The sequence below is a fragment of the Anarhichas minor genome, unplaced genomic scaffold, assembly GCF_050575085.1.
Source record: "Anarhichas minor isolate MPS153535 unplaced genomic scaffold, ASM5057508v1 ptg000043l, whole genome shotgun sequence".
NCBI classification, from domain to species: Eukaryota; Metazoa; Chordata; class Actinopteri; order Perciformes; family Anarhichadidae; genus Anarhichas; species Anarhichas minor.
Genome location: NW_027466489.1, coordinates 7,626,992 through 7,648,450, shown reverse-complemented (window position 1 = coordinate 7,648,450; position 21,459 = coordinate 7,626,992). Strand labels below are relative to the sequence as shown.

Sequence of the window (21,459 nt, the reverse complement as noted above, 5' to 3'; positions counted from 1 at the left end):
TTCTGGAGGTGTTTGACCTTTGAATGCTACTTTACTTGTGGGGGAAGCGAAGTGTATGAGGTGATGTTTAATCTTACTCAAATTCAAAATTGTGCACCAGCTTTCAACAGAAATATCAAATGAAGCATTGAGCTTTGAACTCTGATAAGATTTAGTCACTGCTGTTAAAGACTGCAAAAGAAACAGAGAGTTTTCATTCAAATGTGCAGTTGTTATTAAGAGTACCCTCCTAATAACATCATTTTCTGTTGACGATATAAGTCTGTGTGCTCTTGTGATCTTAAGCAACTTTGGGTTTGCAATGCAAGTTTGTGGTATTAGAGGGTATTTATTTTATTACAATTTGTGTCATGCTGTTCCTTTCCCGTGTTGTGGTAGCTACAGCTGAGTTTCTTATAATGAGGAGCAAAAAAAGCAAAAGATTGGAAAAGATAAAACACATGACTGAATAAATTCCCTCACAATAGATTTTTCCACTCGCTTAGGCCTCTTTTTCAAACTGTGGCAGATGGGAAAAGCAAAGTAATGAATCCCTGTAGAAGACCACTTAACGGTGTAATAGCCCCACTGCTGTGTTTCGTGCCTTGTTGCATCGTTTAACTACTCTTTCAGGATGTTCTATAATAATTCATTATTTACTTAATTTACTCTATACTATGCCTGTTTCTCGTGGTAGCACATATCAGTGTATTGATTTCAAAAGGTTAACAGTTCTTATCCTGTCATCGAGGCGAACCATGCGTTCACTAAATCTGTGAGACGAGCACCTTCCTGACCTTCAGTGTTTTGCATTATTTATACACAAACTCATTGACTCCCTAATTAATCCTAAATATCTCAATGAGCGAAAGTTTCTTACTCTTGACATTTCATTCTGCAGCTGCTCTCTGCTGTGTGAAACTGATGCAAATTTGTAGATCTGTTTGCAAAATAAAGGCATGGGATTAGCCGAAATGTCACACAGAACACTACAGAATGCACAATTACATGTACCACATACAGAACAGGCGAAAAGGCCATGACACATCAGCCTAAAAAATTGAGATGAGAAAATCCATACAAACAGATGAGACGTGTGTGTATTTGTGGCACCAGAGAGTCCATATGAAGACTGAGTTTGAATATTGGTGTGGTCTAGCAAGGGTGCCGGAAGTAGGGGGATGTAGATATGGGGCCCCCCCCACTCTTACGGTTTTTTCATTTTAATTTCACTCTTATACATATACATATTAATTTTCATCCAATTATTTTGTACTTCATACTTTACATATTCATTCAATTAAACAACGTTTACAAGTGAGTTTTAACCGTAAAAGTATTGACAGATGCACTAAAACATGTGTAATACTATTAAACAAATTATCGTTGCAGCAGCTACTTTATCTTTCACCCCAATGATCCTCAGCTAAAATAATAATAAAACAGCAAAAACACCGTGTTCAGGACACGCAGTCACCTAATGTGGCCTTGCACGTACTTGATGCAGCATCTTGAGGAATGGCGTAGCATCTGTGTGGCATGGTACAAAGGTTCAGGCAGTGGCAGATTATTTTTTTTATATAAGAATGATCAAATCAAATCATCAGCAATTCAAATTAAAATTGTATAATGGGAGAAAGTAGTTGCTGCGAATGAAAGGCCAGCTCCAGAATGACCTCTTTTGCTGCCTGAGATAAAATCACAACTAACTATTCATCATTTATGCATTTAAGTGCTTTAATGTCGGTCCATTTCCTTTAATTATGACACCCTGTTGTGAACTCATTCACTGCAAAGAGCAAAGTTTTGCGTATTCCACCGTATCACAGTTGTAATGATGTTTAACACATCACAGTGGGTATGAAGTGTCAAAGTATGACAACAAAGCAGTCAAAGACACAGCCGAGAGAATGTCATCTCTCATCAGCTGACAGACAGTCAGCAGAGAGAGCTGTGAAATCATTTGTCTGATTGTCCGGCAGCCAGGAGCAGGACAATAACTACAAGCTCTGTGGTCAAATCTCCATCGCTTGTTAATAATCTGTCATATTTCTGACTCTGCCTTCTGTGCTTGCAGTTCAAACAGCCAGACTGTTATGAGTTTTCAAACAATATAAGAAAAACTTCTACCAGGGAAAAAATGGGGTTTGGTGTATGAAGAGAAACGAGGATAATCTTTTATTACTGCAAACATGATTAATAACTTTGAGATCCATCGTATTTGGAAGTTTCCCACTTGTCGATTTAAGTATAATTTTTGCTGAACTAATGTGTTGTCCGTCATGAATAGAAAAAAAAAGTCAAAAACAGTCAATTTATAGTCTGTTCAAATCATTTTTCATTAATTGTGGTCTGCATCATTTGTGCTCCTCTCTACTTTGACAGAAAAATCATTTTAAAAAGTAATTTTAAAAATGGATTTGAACAATAGCACGTTCTTCCCTCTCCTGCATATTTGTTCAGGCAGAGCAGAAGGCCGGGTTTGTGATAAATCCCCAGCTCATCAGTTTGTGGGTAGTAAGCAGGAGGTAAGTCTAGCGATTAAAGCGCTTTTCAGCATGCTTTGGGCCCCCCACCAAAAAAAAAAAACAGTCTGAAAAGTGGAAAGCTAGCAACCACCCTCGTCTGGGCAGAGAGCGGCCCTCAGGAGACACAGTGGTCAACAGTGCATGGGGCTTACCTGTCAAGAGTCTCGTTGTGTCGAGAACGCAGTGGAGAGGAAATTCAGAGGAGCCAACGAGGCCAAACAGCCAGAGAGGAGGAGGAAAAAAGAGCTCTCTGAACAAGAGCAAGTGTTTCACAGAAGCTTTGAGGATCAAAATCTAACCACTATGCTCGATCCGTTTTTTAAAGTGGCCCTTGAGGAAAACGGTCCGTCGAGGACTGTGGTTACTAGAACAGTGTCTTATGCAGAATATTCACTCATCTTGCTCAGCGTTGCACCTATATTTAGGCTACCTTGCACGGCAGAGTCGCAAGATCACATATCTTCATAGGTGTGCAGGACAGGGGCGTCGTTAGGCCCATTTTAGGGGGGCTGAAGCCCCCCTAAAATGCACTGAATGCAAGCAAAACTACAGAGCAAAATCACACTCTTTCTGATTGAACCAATCTATGAGCTGTCTGAAACAACTGATATACCCCAAATGGGCCCCAAAAAAAATTGCCGTGCACTGCGCGCGCAAACATACCACTCCCCTTGGGGCTTAGCCCCATCCCCCCTTTCATTGAATCCTAGAAACGCCCCTGGTGCACGAGAAGACACAGAGAGGCGACTGTTGTTCAAAACAACACTAGCGGCTCCTGAAGAGATTAGCGTGGATGCATCAGTTATAACAGAACTGTAGTGTTTTATTTATTGGAAGAAGACCAAAGAACGCCACTGAAGTCTTTTCTCGATGGAAAAGATGTTTTTGCTCTAATCCCAATTCAGTTCGTTAATGATTGATTGACAAATGGTTCGTCAAATCACCTGCCGCATGTGTTTCGAAAGTGCCCGTCCTTTTCCAAACTATTTACAGTGACGGCTTCTCAGATGGTTGTGTGTAACAAACCACCTGGCTGTACAGGTTGACTGCAGAGTTATGAGCGCCTCTGCTAAAATTGTAAACATTAGTCATTAATCATCATTAACGTCCTCTGCTCTGGTGTTTCACCGAGTGCAGGGCTTAGCCTGTCCTCACACACACACACACACACACACACACACACACAGTGGAGCAGAGCAGAGAGGTGACATGAAGAAGATAACATTGACAGTAGCCTATTTACAAATAGGCTCGGTAGTGAGCGACTCACTAACATGCCGAAGAATTCTGTGTTTTTGTGATTGTAGCTGAGCTAGACCAGGTAATATTCGGTTAGAACACATCAGTGATGCTGTTTTGCCCTAATTGTTCTCTGTGAAGTTTGTTGTAAGTGATGTAAGTGTGTTTTCCGCGGTGTGAGCACTGTGCAGGACTCAGTTTTTAAAAATAGTTGCTCATCAGCAACTGGTCATATGGTTACTTATTTGGCCTTCTGTGCTCTGATTCATTTGGCATGCAGTTAACACACCAGTCATAATTTGGTTTTAATGAAAACTCAACTCCTGACATTTGCTGCTGGTGTTTTTCACCACTGTTTTGGAAAGAAGAAATAACAGCAGGAACAGCCGAACCAGCCCCAAAGCTCTCAACCTCGGTGAAATGCTGATCTAATTACTCTGTCTTTCCCTCAAGCACCAGCAAACATTGTTTCCCATTGCTTCACATCACAATACTTAAATTTGATGTCAGCGGCCTCTCCAGGAGACGATTTCAGTGTCATTTCCCACCTGCCTACAAGCTCGTCCTGGAAGTCTGTATTTAATAATCAATTTGTTCCACTAAACTCCATCATGGCCCGCAGCTTTGGCCAGCGCATCAACCTTGGCTTCTTCCTGGCCCTGGATCCCACTGGCATGGCTTGGTTATGCCTCGTCTGAGCTGCAAAGATAGCAGTGGTCCTATCTCTGCACCTCTGTCCACCTGTTAAAGCAGCCAGTCACCTGTGTAATCGAATTATCGGACGGAAGCTGAGAACAGGAGTTAAAATGTGGTTCGAATGCCGTTCACTGGTATTCTCATAAAAGAGATGTAATAGTTAAAGCTGCTGTAATTATATTTTTGGATTAAACAAAATGTGATGTCCGTGATGTGTTTACAGCTTGTTTCAGCTGCCACCAAACGGCCCCCAAAAAAAGTCACTTAATGCAGGTTTAACTTCATACTTTGACTACTTTGCGTCCTCACTGACAGGCGTAGTAGTGTCTCACAGTGTGATTTTTTTCGCGCTCATTAAATACAGTGCATGTGCGGTAGGATTGCTGGCAAAACACATTGAAATTAAATGACACAAAGTAAATATAGTGCTCTAAAATAGGGAGTGCTCTCTGCCAAAGTCAGATCAGGGAAATGCTTATGAGCCCTGCTGGAATAGGTAAACCTTGCTCGTTGTGTATGGCGATGGAGCTGTGTGTCATTATGTTCTCCCATATAAGAGGATGTGTCAAGATTACATAATGAATTGAGCACCAGTAGGTTTGATGCTTTGGTACATGACGGAAATTAATTAGTTTTTGGACCTTTCTGATAAGTGTTAAGCTGATACAAATGCTTTGTCTACAGTCTGTCTTATGTTGAGGTGTATTCTAAAACAACTTTTTCTGTATCGATATGCCACCTTTTCTGTCTCATCCAACATGCAGAGACTTCTTCTCTTGCATTTCCACTAAGTTCTTTCATGGTCAAATTGAAAATGGCCATGAACGCGCGTGAATGGAAACATACGTTGTGTATCAAGTCAACACCATGTATCTATTTCAGCACTTTGTCACCACCTAGTCTGTCTCATTTCTAGGTACGGAGACATGGTGCCAAAGACGATCGCCGGGAAGATCTTCGGCTCCATCTGCTCCTTGAGTGGCGTGCTGGTGATCGCTCTGCCAGTCCCAGTTATCGTGTCTAACTTCAGTCGCATCTACCACCAGAACCAGAGAGCCGACAAACGCCGCGCTCAGAAGGTAAAAGTCAGTGTCTTTATTTCATCCCTTCTGCTCCAACAGTGAGATTCAATGTTCAAAACACAAGTGTTGTTTTGATGAAGTGTGCGCACATTCACAAAAGAGAGGAGTTCAAGCTTCCGATTGTCAAAAAATGCCACAGGATTATTAGATATTATCACGTTATGGAGGGAGCATGAATGGCAGGTTGACGTGTTGAATAAAAAGTGCTGGGTCGTTGTACACCAATGGTTAAGCATGGAAAACCTTTTGAAGGTCTTTTTTTCATATAAATATTGTGTGTATATACTGTACATGTATTCAGATAAAGAATAATGACAGAGGCTTAAATGATCTTGATGAATGAGGACGGATAAAACAGTTTTTTTTTAAAGGTGATGCTGAAAATAATTGACCCCAATTGAATTGTACGTCTGCATTGTAAATCTGTCCTTCCACCTACATCATTCCATATTTTTCAAAACCCTCGCACACACACACACAAAGGACATTTCTTTGCCCTTCAGACCTACATTATTCAACGTCCTTCCACACACTCCCTATCTGTCTCTTTCTCAAACGAACACTTTAAATCCAAGTACTAAATGTTCGCTATCCACTCACTACACTCACCCAGTGGGCTTGACCTTTCTGCGGAGCTAGATAAGAGAGCTATTAAGTTAGAGAGCAGCTGCTGATAGCTAATTGAGGAGGGAGAAGTCTGGTTTAAATCCATAGCGATATGAAAATCCTATGTGTCTGGTTTTCTTATTAATATATTGCTTTGAATCAGCAGAAATAACAAAGGAATAAAATAAAACAGGTCAAAGAAGGTTTAGATACCATCAAGAAAAAAACACATTAATGATGGTCGTTTTTAACACATGGCTTGAAAATAGACACATAATGGATAATTCACTAAAACCATTTTATTAAACCGTTATTGTAAGCCAATGAAATGTCCCACTTATGAGTAATGAAACGTTTAAGTAATAACCTAACTCACACTGCAAACAGTAATATCATTTATAATAATGTTTTATTTTATTTTCCAATATGTGAGGTATGATCGTGACACACTAAGGTAAATAGGAAAGAAAGAAACAAAACGCACCATCATCTTATTAAATCAAAAATAATAGAGTGATGCAGGGACGACCTGTTTTTGTAAGCCAACCTGGAAATTAGCATCGTACTGCTTCCCTATTTGAAGAAAATATACTCTGCAGCATTTTGTTCAACATGATAATCTTCACAAAATGCTATTTGGCACGATGACATCTAGTCCTCTCATTGAGCCACAGCATTAAAAACATTCATATTCATATAATTTTACAGGTCTTTCTCTCACTTTCCATCACTCCTCGACCTCCCTCGTCATTTTCAAAACATAGATGGAAAAAGGTTTTTACAGAAAACAATACATTTTCAAAACAGGAAAGGACCAGAAAATGTGGGCAAATAAGATTTCTACATACATTTTTCCTTGATGCTTTTAAAACTTATCCTTAATACCTCTTCATTGACTATCGTTCTAATATTGATTTTTGTATGTGTGCATGAATGAACTGTTGCCTAGCAACAGCTCCTGACAGCAGGAGCGACCAAAAGTGCTGCGAGGACAGACATCTGTCTGAATAGTATCTCAGGAAGACGTTTATTTTTGAGACTCATCTTCTGCCAAACATTTCATAACCCAAATTAACATTTAATTGCTGGCCAATCACCACACAGATGTTTTTATGTTCAAGTACAGCAACATTTCTTGAGTTGAAGTAAGTCAACAGCAACAAACAACCTTGTTCAAGACTGGTGAATCTGAACTCCAGCAGCATCTCTGTTGGTCATTTAGCACTGTGTAATCGTGTGCAAACTATTGTTTTATGTGGATCTTAAGATTTCCCCCGAGGGAACCGTTTCATTTTCCTCATTTTTAACAGTATTTGTAAAACATGTTTTAGACCACGAAGGGAAAGTAAAACTCCTCAGTAAAAATCATTCTAATGAAGTTATTTTAGAGTTAGTGTCTTCTCTGGTTTATCCGCCCCATTAAATTAGTGATACATAATCCACTGTAAATGAGGAATTAGTTTATAAAAACATTGAGATGTTAAATGGAAATTTCATGGGGGACCAGAAATGAAAAACACTGATGCACAGTTAAAAGTTTCTAAAACGTTTAAGACCAACGTTGGCCTGATGTCCCACAAACTAACTAATATAGACTAGCGCTAATCCCTGGTATTCCTCTTTGAATCGGTAAAGTAAACAGATTGGGCAGTGAGTGGTCAGACTATAACACATAGTCACACTACAGCATTTACTCAAACAGATTAGTAAACTTTGTTTGTAGTTTGGTGCTGGGCAGGTAGAATATAGTGGGGTTTTCAGCCATCTGTTGTGAACCAGAACGGTTGTGCTGCAAGCTGTATTTTTTTACAGCTGAAAGACGCTTTAGAGCAATAGCTGCTTTAAATGCAAAAAATTCAAAGTTTGTTTTTGACCTTGGAAACAGCAGCAACAGTTTTTAAGCCACCATGGTTAAGAAGTTCTGAAAGAGATCAGGAAAACAAAATTATAACATCTATAATTAAAAGCTACAGTTACAGGATCGCCCTTGTTGCAAGATGGTTTTCTCAACTGCTGTCTCCAAAGTATATAATCAACTGTGAACCCCAGTACTAGAGTTGTTTTTTATAATTTCTTAGTAAGACAGACAGACAGAATAAGACTTTTTTTTACAATACACAAGCAGTTGAAAAGGTGCATCTGTTTTTTCTTAGTGAGAATGTTTCACCACGCCAGGAAAGTACATTTTGTTAGTACAATGGAAACCTGGAGCTCTGCCGGCAGGAGCTGCTTTGCTGGATTGGTTTGAGCAATTGTCTGTTCTTATCTTGTATTTATGCCCACAACTGTAAAAGGTTAGCAAGTCACCAACACATTTACCGTGCACCTGTGAGCAATTTTATTTACCAATTCACATAAAACCGCTTTTATAGCCACATGTGCCAGTTGTTTCCCCAGATAGTATGAGTTTGTGAACAGAAAGAGAAGGAAGAAAAGTAGGAAAGATTATATATTAAAAAGATTTTTTTTAACGCTGTTCATTCGCTCTCCCTCTCTCCATTACCCCATCTCTCCTGGCCTTACCTTCCTCTCGAGGTCTCATTCGTCTTCATTCTTCTCTAACAACAGGCTGCTCCAGGCTCCCATTACAATTATATAGTCATCTGGGGATTTGACTGTACAAAAAGGTCTTCTCGTGTACCAATTGTAGCTTCACAGTCAGAAAATAGAAAGTAGAGAATCTAAATTAGATTTAATGATAGTCGTTCCCTACTAACTACTTTATAGTGTGTGTGTGTGTGTGTGTGTGTGTGTGCGGGCCTCGGTGTAGAGCGCAGTGTCTCCTCTTCATGTTCAGTCACCCACAGATGGCATAACTAGTCTGTGAAACAACCCCTGATACTAATGCGCCTAATTCCCTGAGGTTTTCAAAAAGAAAACTTCCCCAGAAGAAGAAGACAGGTTTTTCTTTTTTTTATCACTGCACAACAAAGCGGTGCAGCGTAGTCGCCATCAGAGTGTCGTGAACGTCGAGGCAGTAAATGGACTGAGGTCACACCGGTAATGGGAGAGCGATGTCAAGTGGAGCTGCACTGAGATATGGCAGGATGTTGAAGAAAGTAAAAATGACCGGAGACGTGAGGGCAAAACAGGATGACAGGAGAAAATGAGGAAAGAGAGAAGGAGGTCGGACAAGAAGTAAAAAGCAGAAAGAGAACACAAAGGAGACGGTCAGAGAAAGCGAAGCGGGAGAGAGGCTGATTGGGGTAAAAGAGAGGGAAAAAAAAGAAAAGGTCTCTATATGCAGCAGTTTCAAGGCTCACTTGTCTGCGAGCTGAACATTTCATGCCTTTTTCCCTGGACTGCTGTAGTCTGGCTGTCTGACTGTTGGACTGAGGGCGGTAACGTTGGAGCAAGTAGGCTTGATTTTCTCGTTCAACTAGCCCACGAAAAAAATAAAAGAAAGGGTAAAATCACAAGAATCCATCATCACCGGGCTTTGAACGGAGTGTCGAGGAGCTCCATCAGGCCAGTCTCTGAACAGACTATAATTTACCTCAAAGAACTTCGCCAGACATGAAAAACTTCCTCATCAACTTCAATTGTTGCCCAGAAACACATCAATGCGACAGATATACAGTAGTTGCACTTGGGGGAAATGTTCCTTCATTACTGTGATCATGGGCACTGTAGTTTATTTCAGCCAATCACACAGACGCCATCCTGCTGCCGTGAACACTCACTAGCGCAGCATATTAATCCACAGGTGCCCAGTAATGCACTTTACTCCTGCTTGAGTAATGACAGTGCCCAGCTGTTTAAAGAAATGATTGAGCCTTTTCATAGCCTGATTTTAAAAGGTGACTCATCTAATCAACCACTGAAAATAGTTGTATTGTGTCTTTTAGTGATGGGGGGGGGAATATTTTACGGTCTGAGAAAATAATGATGTAATCAGGGTTGGGCCGGGTGACTACACATTTATAACAGAAAGCCTGTGTTTGATAGATGGAGACAATTACCAAGCAGGAAGGGTATATCTTAAAGATGCTATTGGTTGCAAAATGTATGATCCAGGATCTTTGGAGCTAACCCCACATTAAGGACTCAAAGTAGGGACATTTTGGACTCTGCTGCATACAAAACAATTACGGGACTATTCCTTAAAAATAATTGACTTCTTCAGTTGGAACGCACAAGCTTGGGGGTGAGAGCTACAGCAAGGCGAGACAAGTCATAAAGCATTGAGAGGGACAAACTATCCCAATGTAACGTTTTTGACAGAAAAGAAAAGTATTAAACACCAGCCACATCCTTTACATCTTGACATGAGACTTGATGATGACATGGACCTGGACTTGGCTTGGTATCAGACTTAAAACTTGTGTCTTAAGCAGGGGCGTTTCTAGGATACAAAGAAAGGGGGGGCTTAGCCCCAAGGGGAGTGGCATGTGTGCAATTTTTTTCGGGGCCCATTTGGGGCCGCGGATATCCATTGTTTCAGACAGTTCATAGATTGGTTCAATCAGAAAGAGTGTGATTTTGCTCTGTAGTTTTGCTTGCATTCAGTATATGATAACACAAGAGACAGAATTTCAGGGTCATAGTGAAATTTGACAACACAAATATGAACTTTTCTCAAATAAAGAGAGAGAAATAATTTTCCTACTTGTAAAGGAAAGATGGATAAACTAGCTTTCATATCCGCGTCACTCCCAAATCCTAATTCTTAAAGGGACCGCACACAATGGATGGAGAATGGACCTGACAGTGTCAACTTTATATCGTTCAGTATGATGATAGGCTATTGGATTGTAATTTGAAGGGGGAGAAAACATACAAACCAGAACTCACATATGTAGCATGTTAGAGTTATAAATAACTTGTCCATGTGAGAAACAATAGTTTAATTTAATGACATCACCAAAAAAAAAAAGAAATTCTTTTTTTGTTTTGTTTTTAAAGCCAATAATGCCAAATTATTTGGGGTGCTGAAGAACATTTTAGGGGGGCTTCAGCCCCCCTAAAATAGGCCTAACGACGCCCCTGGTCTTAAGACTTCACCAAACTTGACTTGCTCAGACCTCTGGACTCTAAACAAATTCAGAATTTCATCAGCTCAGAGTAAAGATTCCTGAGACAACCATTTGGGCTCAGCGGACGATCAGCGAGGATGAAATACCCATCACCACATCAATAGGATCAGAGTTAGTTATTCTTTCATATATTTTTTTTCTTTTCTCGTGTCAAGTCGAGCTTTTGATCAATAAGAAACGCAGGCAGCCAACGACAGCGCTTTCCCTTTCAAACTCATTCACACTTTAGCTGAAGCTGCGTAGAGAGAAGAAGTTAATGGCTGTCTCTTTTTTTTCCACCTCTTTCTCTCCATTTCACATACTGTGCACGTACAAACACAATCATTATCATTGCATCATGAGTCTCCAGCATTCCTCACACCTTCACAGGTATCTACGATCTGACGGACAATTTCTGAAGTAATTCCATTACTTCTTATTCACGTCTGGGAAGCAGATATTGCTCCTCCTGTCTCCCTTAACTGAAATGCATTTATCAGAGAGAGAGAGAGAGCATCAGCACAAGGTTAAATAAATCTCTCACCCTACGTGTCCAGAAGCACTTGACGCAGCCGTATATCGTATACAGTCGTCCTAATATCCTCTTCATTTCAAAAAATTCCCAATCCGATTTCTCTCTCATTTCCTGTCTGGCTCTCTCTCTCTCTCTCACCGTCGCTCTGTTCAGTAATCACATCTCTCTGTTGGAGGAGTTATCACATTTATCTTTTTTTACTACGCCTCATTGTAGACAAAGAGGAGCTGGGAAACAGGCTTTGCAGTTTAACACAATTTTATGTTCAGCAGACAGGTGCGTTGTTGTAAACTCATCAGCCTCTTATGGACAGAATCACCACGAATGCAGTAAATCGTCCATTAGTTGTAACTCAGTTGCAGACAGACGACATCAGCAGTTGGGCTTTGTTTGGTTTTGCGGTTATATTTTTCCTGTGGTTCGTGGTTTAGTTTGAATCTTCATTACCCGACATTTGAAGGATCAAACTGAAATCTTTTAGATTGTGGACTCACGCAAAAAAAAAAATTGCAGCTTCAAAGAGGCATTCTTCATTTGGATCCTAAATAGCTTCCACAAACTGGTTGTTGGCCTTACTGTACAGTGTAGTGGATAGAAATGAACGGCAATTTAGAATAACAGAATCATTCAATGAAAGAAAAAAAACAGTCCCAAAAACCAGTATTAATTCATTGTGGGAGATTCATCTGCTTTTGTTTCAGTGAGTTGTTATTGGAAAATCTACTTTTGTCCCTTCAACACTACATCTGGCAAAAACGTGCACACTCCTGTCCTCATTAGGGCGTTTGCTAACGAATACTTTCATGATTAATTCATCTTTTTTGACAATTAATTTCCATATTTCTTTTGTCTTTGACAATTATCAATTAGTTATATAATTTAAGAAATGTCAGAAAATAGAGAAGAAAATGGTATCCATTGGTTTATAATTCTCAAGGTGACATCTTCAAGCAAGGCTCTTAATATGGTTTTATAATATACCATATGTTCTTTTGCCTGAACAATAACTTATGATGTAATAAGATAAACCGGTGATTTAAATAGTTGCCACTGAATCCAGTCTACACACTTTTGACCATGTAGTGTATGTTGAGGAGTAGTGTATTTAGAGGTCTGTTCTCATGCATCATACTGTTCTCAATTACTACAAAACTTGGTTCATGAGTCGTCAGTTTCTCACCATTTAATACTGCATTAGTCATATTCTGTGAGCTCCTGCCCACCCTGTCTGATGCTGTGACCTCCTCTTCTTTCCACGCCTAGAAAGCCAGACTGGCCAGGATAAGAATATCCAAGTCCGGCAGCGTCAACGCCTTCCTCCACAGCAAACGCAACGGACTGCTCAACGAACTGCTGGAGCTGACGGTGAGAACAACCTCCGACCTGAACACTAAGAACCATCCACAGCAAAGTGGGCGCGATGATTACTGCAAAGTAATTCAAAATTAAGAAATGTGAAATGTCAGCAGATTATAATTCAGTGTGAGAGATTAATTATATTGTTCCTTGTCAAACACCATTCTACTAATTATTTCAGTTTACTACAACGCAACAGCTTGGAAGCAGCAACTTCACATCTGCAGTACACAAACACACACACACACACACACACACACACAAAGTGACAAACAATTACTGCTGTAATTAAGCAAAGGACAATTTAGAAGTATTTTAGAGGCTATAAAAGCGCAACAGAAGTTGGAGTCATTACATTCTGGTTATTATACGGGGCAGGGTTGATAGCAGAGGAGTTATTCAGACAACCATCGTTATCGGTGTAATCACACAAAGTACTTTTCTTGGTTGTCTTTCAGTCCTCGACTTTATTTCATCCATGTCTGTAAAACTGGCAAAGTCAGACAACAGAGGCTGTTTTACTTTCCACGGTTGTTTTGTCGCTCTTAGTGATAATTAGATGGTTAGTGCATTAAGAAAAGATGCTGCAGTAAACTTCAAACCGCAGCATTGAACAGTGAGGCAGCGGAGTACTTAAACTCACCCAAACTCCTGTTGCCACAAAAGGTACAAAATGTTTTTGTCGTTCCCCCTCTATGATTACAGAATAGACAACTGCAGTGTTGTTATGTTCCTGTCTTTTGTCATCACTGTACCTTAAGCCGGCAATATTTTGTGGCGACTCAGGGGCAGCTGAAACAAGTTGTAAACACAATTGTCGATAAAGTTGTGAGCTGAATAACTGCATTTAAACACGTCCAGCAGACACAGAGCATTCGTTTAAAGTCATGTTTCTGATCACTTGGAAAATGTGATGTATATTCACTCTATAGTCACTCTTTTAGTCCACCTTCTCCTGAGGGAAATATCTGGCTCTTTGGACAGACAGAAAAAAAGGGTTTGGTACAGATCCTCATCATTTTGATATTAATGGAAAAAAATAACCATTCCCTCCAATAACGTGAATCATATCGCAATTGCAATATCAGTTAAATTAATCGGAATTAGATACTTTTTCCAAATTGCTCAGCCCTAGTACAGCACCAAAGCTAGGCAATAAGCTTAGTTTAGTGCACAGACTGGAAACGGGGAGAAACAGCTTGCCTGGATTAACTTTTGGGTATTTTTTTAACTCTGGTCAAGCCGAGCAAATTATCTCATGGATCTAGCTCCATACTGAACTGAACACACAGACACGAGATATTGATCTTCTCATCTAACTCTCTGCAAGAAAGCAAATAAGTGTGTTTCTTAATTAACAAACAACTATTCATTTAATTGACATGTACTTCTCTTTATCTCCACTTGCAGACATCAACCAACTGTCTACTTTTTAAAGTAAGCATCCACCACCATGTTCTCTTCCACTCTTACTTAACCATTTTTTCTTTATAACTCGTCACTACCATGGAAAAGTGTGTTTGGTAATGTATGAGCAAATTGCCTATATCCCTTCCATCCAGTCCATCACTCTGCTTTCACTGACACACTCCCTTACTTGCAGATGGTTACTAAAATGCATTTGGATCCAATCGAGTCCAGTGTGAAAGCTCATGGGTGTCTGGAAGTGGTTAGAATTATCATATAAATGCCATCTGTGAGTGCTGAGCGACCCACATCCCTCTGCGTGTGTGTGATGAGGCTGCCAGAGTCCTGCCGCATCAAATTACGGTGGCGTCACTGCTGTCAGTCAGTCAGTAGCGCTGCGTGGGTCTGGGTGGGAGTGAGTGGGGATATATGACAGAATGACTGGTCCTCTCGTATGTAGATTAGAAGTTCTGGTCTGATGGTCTTTTTCAGTTTACCCCAAAGGCTTTTTAATTTTCTGACAGCCATTTATTTGCTACCCAAATCACTGGCTATTATCATAGAGGGTGATTTATTGATAATCCTGTCAAGCTTTATTATAGCCTTGCATAGAAAGACCATACAGCTTTAATCCCTTTTTAATTTACACTTTTCACCTCAGAGTGACAGAATTAGTTCCAATATGCCCCAGTGGCATACATTGCATATTTACATTTACAACATCTATCTGATGAATAACACTGATCCAGGAATCAGATACGCATGCTACATATCACCGTCAGACATTCAGTCGAAGATCTGTCCATTAAATTTACGTTTAGAAAGTACAAACTCAGTGGACGGTAGGAAATCATCTCAAAGCTGGTAAAAAAGAAGCACAATTTATCACAATGGAGAAAGGCCTCCTCCATTTAAGTCAATACAAGCCATGTAAAATAAAAAATAGCTGATCTCTGACTGAAATTACCAAGCTCTAGGAGACGGTCATGCATGATATACAGTTTTGATTACGTACCTTGATTAGTCAAATATTTAATGTATCGGCTGAGCCAAAAAGAGGCTGCCCCATCTGGTAATTATGATTAATGTAAACTTGAATTTTCAAAAATGTGTCCATGTCGCAATTTATATCTATAATGAAGTAAAACATGACATATACCATAATAAATGTTATCCATATCACCTATTTCTATTCACAACATTGGGAGAAATTAAAGTGCCATCAGCAGTTGAGTAAACGGACTTCCTCTCTTCAGAACAACTTCCTCAGTGGGATTAACACAATCAGGGTCACATTCCAGATGGATTGTATCAAATCAGCATCTTTTGTTACACGAGTATAACCTTGAAACTTGACACAGTTCTCAGTCTCTAGCTATACAATGTATTTGATAGGGTGTCTGCCACAGGGCAGATCCACACATTGAGGCATCAGAAGGCGTAGTTTTGTCGTGCCCACATCACCGTATTGTTCATGTGTCTGCATGAGAGTCCTTGGGCTGGATCGCCACCCACCCAAATCCTTTGAGTAACAATGTGCACTGTAGAGAGGGAATTAATTTGTTTTCAGTCTTCATGTTTTTTGGCAATTGTAATTACTTTGAGACTAAGCTATATTGGAGCTAGAGCTTTGAAACCAAGTCTCTTTTGGGGGAATACCAAAAAAATAGTTCCATCAGTTGCTTCTGTTATTCTCAACTCTTGTGTTTTTCCACTTTCTTAAGCTTCGTACATCAATAACTGTTCAGCTGCCTGCAGCATCACATGATGCTCAGTGGTATCTACTTAGATAATTTAGTAAGAGAGCTGGCAACAACACAGTTTTAGACTTGTATTAGTTCAATTAACTGAAAAGGAGGAGTTCATTTGCACCTTACTTATACAAGGAACCAAAGGAGAGGCGATGACAGCAGTAGTAATGCCACAAAAGATGCAGAACGGAGACAATAATTATAAACAAACCACTCGCCAAGGTTGAAGGATCAATTCACACCAAGCAGAAACGTGGTCCACTATGTAACTAATTGGCTAGTAAGTTATTTGAAAGCAGACGGCAGGAATTGTTGGCTACCTGCTAATAAAGCAAATGAGAGTGAAATCAACAAGCTCGAACCGAGGTAGTCCAGTTTAAAATGGAAGACACGAAGCAGAATGAAAGAGCCACGTCTGACTTCTCATCACTGATGACGAAGTTTATTTTGTGCACAGAGTGAGAGGCTTTAATGAGTACACCAACAATGTAAGTTGTCAACATTCATCAATTGTGTGTGTGTGTGTGTGTGTGTGTGTGTGTGTGTGTGTGTGTGTGTGTGTGTGTGTGTGTGTGTGTGTGTGTGTGTGTGTGTGTGTGTGTGTGTGTGCGTGGCTTACTAAGGATACAGAAGAGGATGAGCAGAAGCTGACTAAGTCCACCTCTCTGTTAGAGAGCCAACACCACCACCTACTGAACTGTCTGGAGAAAACCACTGTAGGTACACTGGAACACTTCTCCATCTTTGACTCCAAAAATCTGCCACCTACATTCATGGAGTTGAAATGATGTGTTTATTTGTCATTTAAGTATTGACTCATGATAATAATATTTTTACACCAGTGAAAAAGACACAAAAGTTGTGCACAACATGTACATTACTTCAGGGTTAGAGGTTTTACCGTACTGTAAAATATTGCTGTCAAAGATGTCTATTGCCATGACAGCGATGATTTCCAGCTCGTTAAATCTGTGCCTCAACATCAGTTGGAAGTAGGAGACAAATTCTTGGCAAAAATGCTTCACAATGTTTACATTCAACTTCTCACTTGACATGTTGTGTAAGTAGAGGTTAATCCTGTCTGCACGCGGTAATTTGGACCTTTTGAACCGGATTTGGATGTTCTGTGACTCATTGTACCCTTTAAAGAGTAGAAGTTTGAGAGCTGCTGTTTTGCAAAAGGTTTTGGTGTCAAAAAACATAAATTTGTATAGAACAGGGGCACTGGATCCGCTTTCTATTCTGCAAATATACTAAATGAGTTTGTGGATTTACCATTAGTTTATTATTATAATCAGTATTAATCATCTTTCTTCTGTGTATTTATTAGTCAAACATGTTTCGTACACCACTCGGGTCCCAAGAGTCTGTTTTTTTATTGACTTCACATTCAGTTTTCCTCTCTGTCTGCACCAATACCTCCATGTGTATTTAAACCACCATTCTGTTGCTTCTCTCCAGGCTCATGCGTTTGTGGATGAGCAGATGTACGAGCAGAACTGTTTAGAGACAACGCTACAGACCTACCCGTCACGTAGCCCCTCTATATCCAGCCACGACAGCTCTGCGGGTACCTGCTGTTGCCGCAGGGTAAAGAGAAACACTCCTCTGCCCTCCAGCCATCCCATCCCAACATACCAGGGCCCCCTGCAGGAGCTCAGTGCCATCCACATACAGTTTGGTGATCCACCGTCACACACCGCCAGGTAAAAGTAGAGGATAGCAGCATCGGAGGAGAGACTGAGGCTTTGCATACAGGCTGTTAGCTGAATTCTGCCAACTTTATGAGGGTAAAATAGTTTACAATTAAGCTGCCCACAATATCAGGTGTAAAGCTAAATACAAGTAGAGAAAAAAAGTTTGCAGTAATATGGATGAAATTACCATTTTAAAAAGGTAAAAACAAGTGTCTAATACCCTTTACATTTTCAAATTGAATTAGAGTTATTATTGAAAGATATAATGCCTGAACTTCCATACATTACAACTATGTACTTACATAGAATTAAAACTACAACAAACAATAATAGATGAAAATTGCAAGTGATTTACTTTAATATATCATATACTGTAGAGGTACCAGTGGATGTCACGGCAATATATTATAAAGTAATAGAGGAAATGTGTGGCATATCTTTTGTCATTATTATTTGTTAATGGCTCAAATATGATGTGTTCATGGAGTAATCTGCCTGTTATGTTATGTGCTTCATCTTGTAGACAGCGTTATCTCAAACCTCACTCCGTGTATTCTGCACATCGTGTGCTTCGATGAACATTATGAAATTGTATTTATTCTGTCTATTATCTCTTTCTCTAGTCGTTCAAACCTCAACCGCAAAACCGATGAAAGCGGCAGGCTCAACAGCAAAGGCAGCCGGATCACCACGGCGATCATCAGCCTCCCGTGCCCCCCCGCTTTGACACCGGCCAGCGATAGCCTACGCAGGGCCCCGCAGAAGAGGTCGCCCCTAGGCTCGGGTCACCCTGCAGCTCCAAGCATCCAGACCACAACAAGCTCAGCTGGCACCAACATCATCAAAGTCTCTGCTCTGTGACTCACTGGCTGACGGATGTAAGATAAGGAGGAGGAGCCGGCGAAACAGGTTACACTACCTTCATGGACGCACCATGTCCCGTCTCACAGGGTCATCAGGAGGAGCACTGTATTCCAGAGAAGACAGACGATACGGAGCCGTTACTGAGGTAGAAGATTGTAGATATGTGAACCGAGAACCACACACTTGTCATGTTGTGTATGTACTGTTGATACGGACAGAGTCGCTGCATTTCTAATAGTTTCTAACAGCACTACAGAAGTTTTTACAGCAAGTATTGTGGAAAAAAATTGGAAGACATTGCACAATTAGCATATCCGTACATCAGCACATACTGTTCGACGTACCACCAAATCACACTTAATTTAAAGTGAATTCACGGTGAAATAGTGAAACAGATATTTTGTTGACTTCAAATGTGTTTGAAGGAAGATTAAGAAAAGTGTTGACTGTGTTTACTTGAATTTGATTGGACTCGTTTGTGTTACGTGTTGTTTGTCTTTAGAATTTTGAAGGAAAAAAAACGATTTACGGCAGCATTTGAAAAGTCCGGTACCTACGATGCTGCTAACATCATATCGCTGAAATGTGAGTTTATTTTGTTCAAATTTGTATCTAGTCACGGTGTCAAAGACTCAAACCAAACTGTGCTTTTTAGTTGCTTGATGTTTAAATTTCAGACTGGAGATGGACTTCAGTGAGTGAGTGAGGCTGACCTGACACTGACTTCATGACTTATAGGTTTCCATACTGAGGTGAGACAAAGCAGTGGTTTTCAATTTAATAGTAAAAACCCTCCAGCTGACCTCACAATTACTTACAAGTGAAGGTTTTATATTTTTATTAAAGAATAAGGCCAGCTTTATTCTTTTTCTTATTGTTAATAAATCACATGAAAACCTCACAGAAGTGTGTTGGCCTGTCTCTCAAAATGTTCTGACCTCCTCACCCTCTCTGTGGCTCTTAGACCCAAACCTACGTATATGTTTCTACTGATGACACAAATTTTAAAAAAGGCATTACAAAAAAAACTTCTTTTTTTTTTAAAATAAATAAATAAAAAGGTTTGTAATTCTCTCAAATACTGGGCATTGCAGTTTCTAGCAAAAAATACTCAAACAGGAGTATATAGTGCAGTTATTTCTGACTATTTTAGGCTGTGGATGAATACACATTTAGAGTTCAAGTGACAGCAGCATGTCAGTGTATATGGGATATAAACTACAGTGCCCTGGTTTACTGTAATGAAAGAACATGTCGTCTTGTGTGGCTCACTGATGTGTTTTATCAATCTATGGGACACAAGCCTTTGCTGCATTCACAATACATGTTAGTAGGATTGATTTATTGTTGATTTTGATCTTTTCATTGGATTTGTTGGAAAAATATTGCATATGTCCTGCCTTATCCCTTAAAGTAATTAAATCATATCCAGATGATATCAATGTGATTGGAACTAAACTGAAACTAAGAAACGACATGAAAACTGATTATTTTTTGACTATTAAAATGGAGAGAACTAGGGTGAATTATGCAATTATAAAAATGATTTTGGCGAATCCAGTCACTATTGTTTTGGCTGGAAATCTTATTTTGTCATCTTCTCTCTCTTTTTGTCTTTTGATAAATTCTAAAACATTGTACCATTTTGTGGACTTAATTAAACTGTCAATGAAGAGACAGTATTTCACAGCTGACTACAGTGTGTTCATGAAGTGGTAACTTGAAAGTCTGTTTTTTAAAGTTATAAATGTACTTTAAAACTTTAAATATACAATTGTAAAGAAAGCAAGTAATTGCTTTCTTTACAGAGCATTGCTAAGAAATTGGAAGCTTAACAATATGCGATTAATAATCATCATTCATGATAATCCCAAAGAGCGTCACAGAATGGCAGAAATCATGCATTCTGACCTTAACACTAAATGATTGAAAATGGATTTAAATGATTTGTTCTGGTTCATGGCCTTACTCCTGCATTAATATATTAATTATATCCTGTTGCACATTGTTGTTCATTTAAAGTTGATGTTTGAAATAGTTTGTGTCTACTTGCCAAGTTGTGCAATTGTTATTTGTATGAAATAAACAATGTGTTTATTCGTCTATATTGTTTTGCTAAAGCGGAACTACGATTAAACTTTGTGTTTTTTCGATCATGAAGCACCAAGTGAAATTGTTTTGGCTGTATTGGTATGCTTTGTGTTGCTTTTCTGTATTTTGTCACGTTTAAAAACCAAGGTGTACCAAAATGTTTACTTGTCCATTCTTTGTAAGAACAACAAAGTAGTAGTACTCCTTATGCTGCTTTATTAAAAAAAAAAAGAAATTTGATAATTTCTCCTCTCAATGTTAATAATGAGCGTCTGCTCTGTTGTTATGTTCATAACTTGGATCTTGGTTGACGCAGTATCTACACAGTAGGGCTTTTATCATTGATCACCACCATGCTTCAACAACAGAAAGCACTTCTCTCATGCTGTATGATGATTACTTGTTGTCATTATATGATGGACTTGACTTCAGAAGGCATTGTGGGGGTCACTTTTTTAAAAGTCTTGGCATTGCTGTTTGTGTAGTTTCTTATCTTTTTTTTCCTTTTGAACTGAGCTTTTTTGTCTGTTAGCTGTGTTTTAGTATTCCGTCAGGTTATTTGTTATAAAAGCTATGAAGTGTCAGATGAGAATTAAAATCTACCACAACAATC

At 39.5% G+C, this 21,459-nt stretch overlaps 1 protein-coding gene across 2 annotated transcripts in view; it reads left to right on the top strand.

Annotated features, from left to right (window-relative positions):
- The window catches only part of LOC142970393 (A-type voltage-gated potassium channel KCND3-like), an 84,351-nt gene extending 62,892 nt beyond the window's left edge, over positions 1–21,459 (top strand). Inside the window, exons 2-6 of one of the 2 annotated variants that reach the window (XM_076110594.1) lie at positions 5,359–5,521; positions 12,944–13,045; positions 16,818–16,910; positions 17,656–17,900; positions 18,515–21,459. In XM_076110594.1, coding sequence (XP_075966709.1) covers positions 5,359–5,521; positions 12,944–13,045; positions 16,818–16,910; positions 17,656–17,900; positions 18,515–18,752 — 841 coding nt within the window. In that variant the 3' untranslated portion in view covers positions 18,753–21,459. Of the gene's footprint in view, positions 1–5,358; positions 5,522–12,943; positions 13,046–16,817; positions 16,915–17,560; positions 17,901–18,514 lie in introns of both variants that reach the window. The other variant, XM_076110593.1, reaches the window with a different exon arrangement.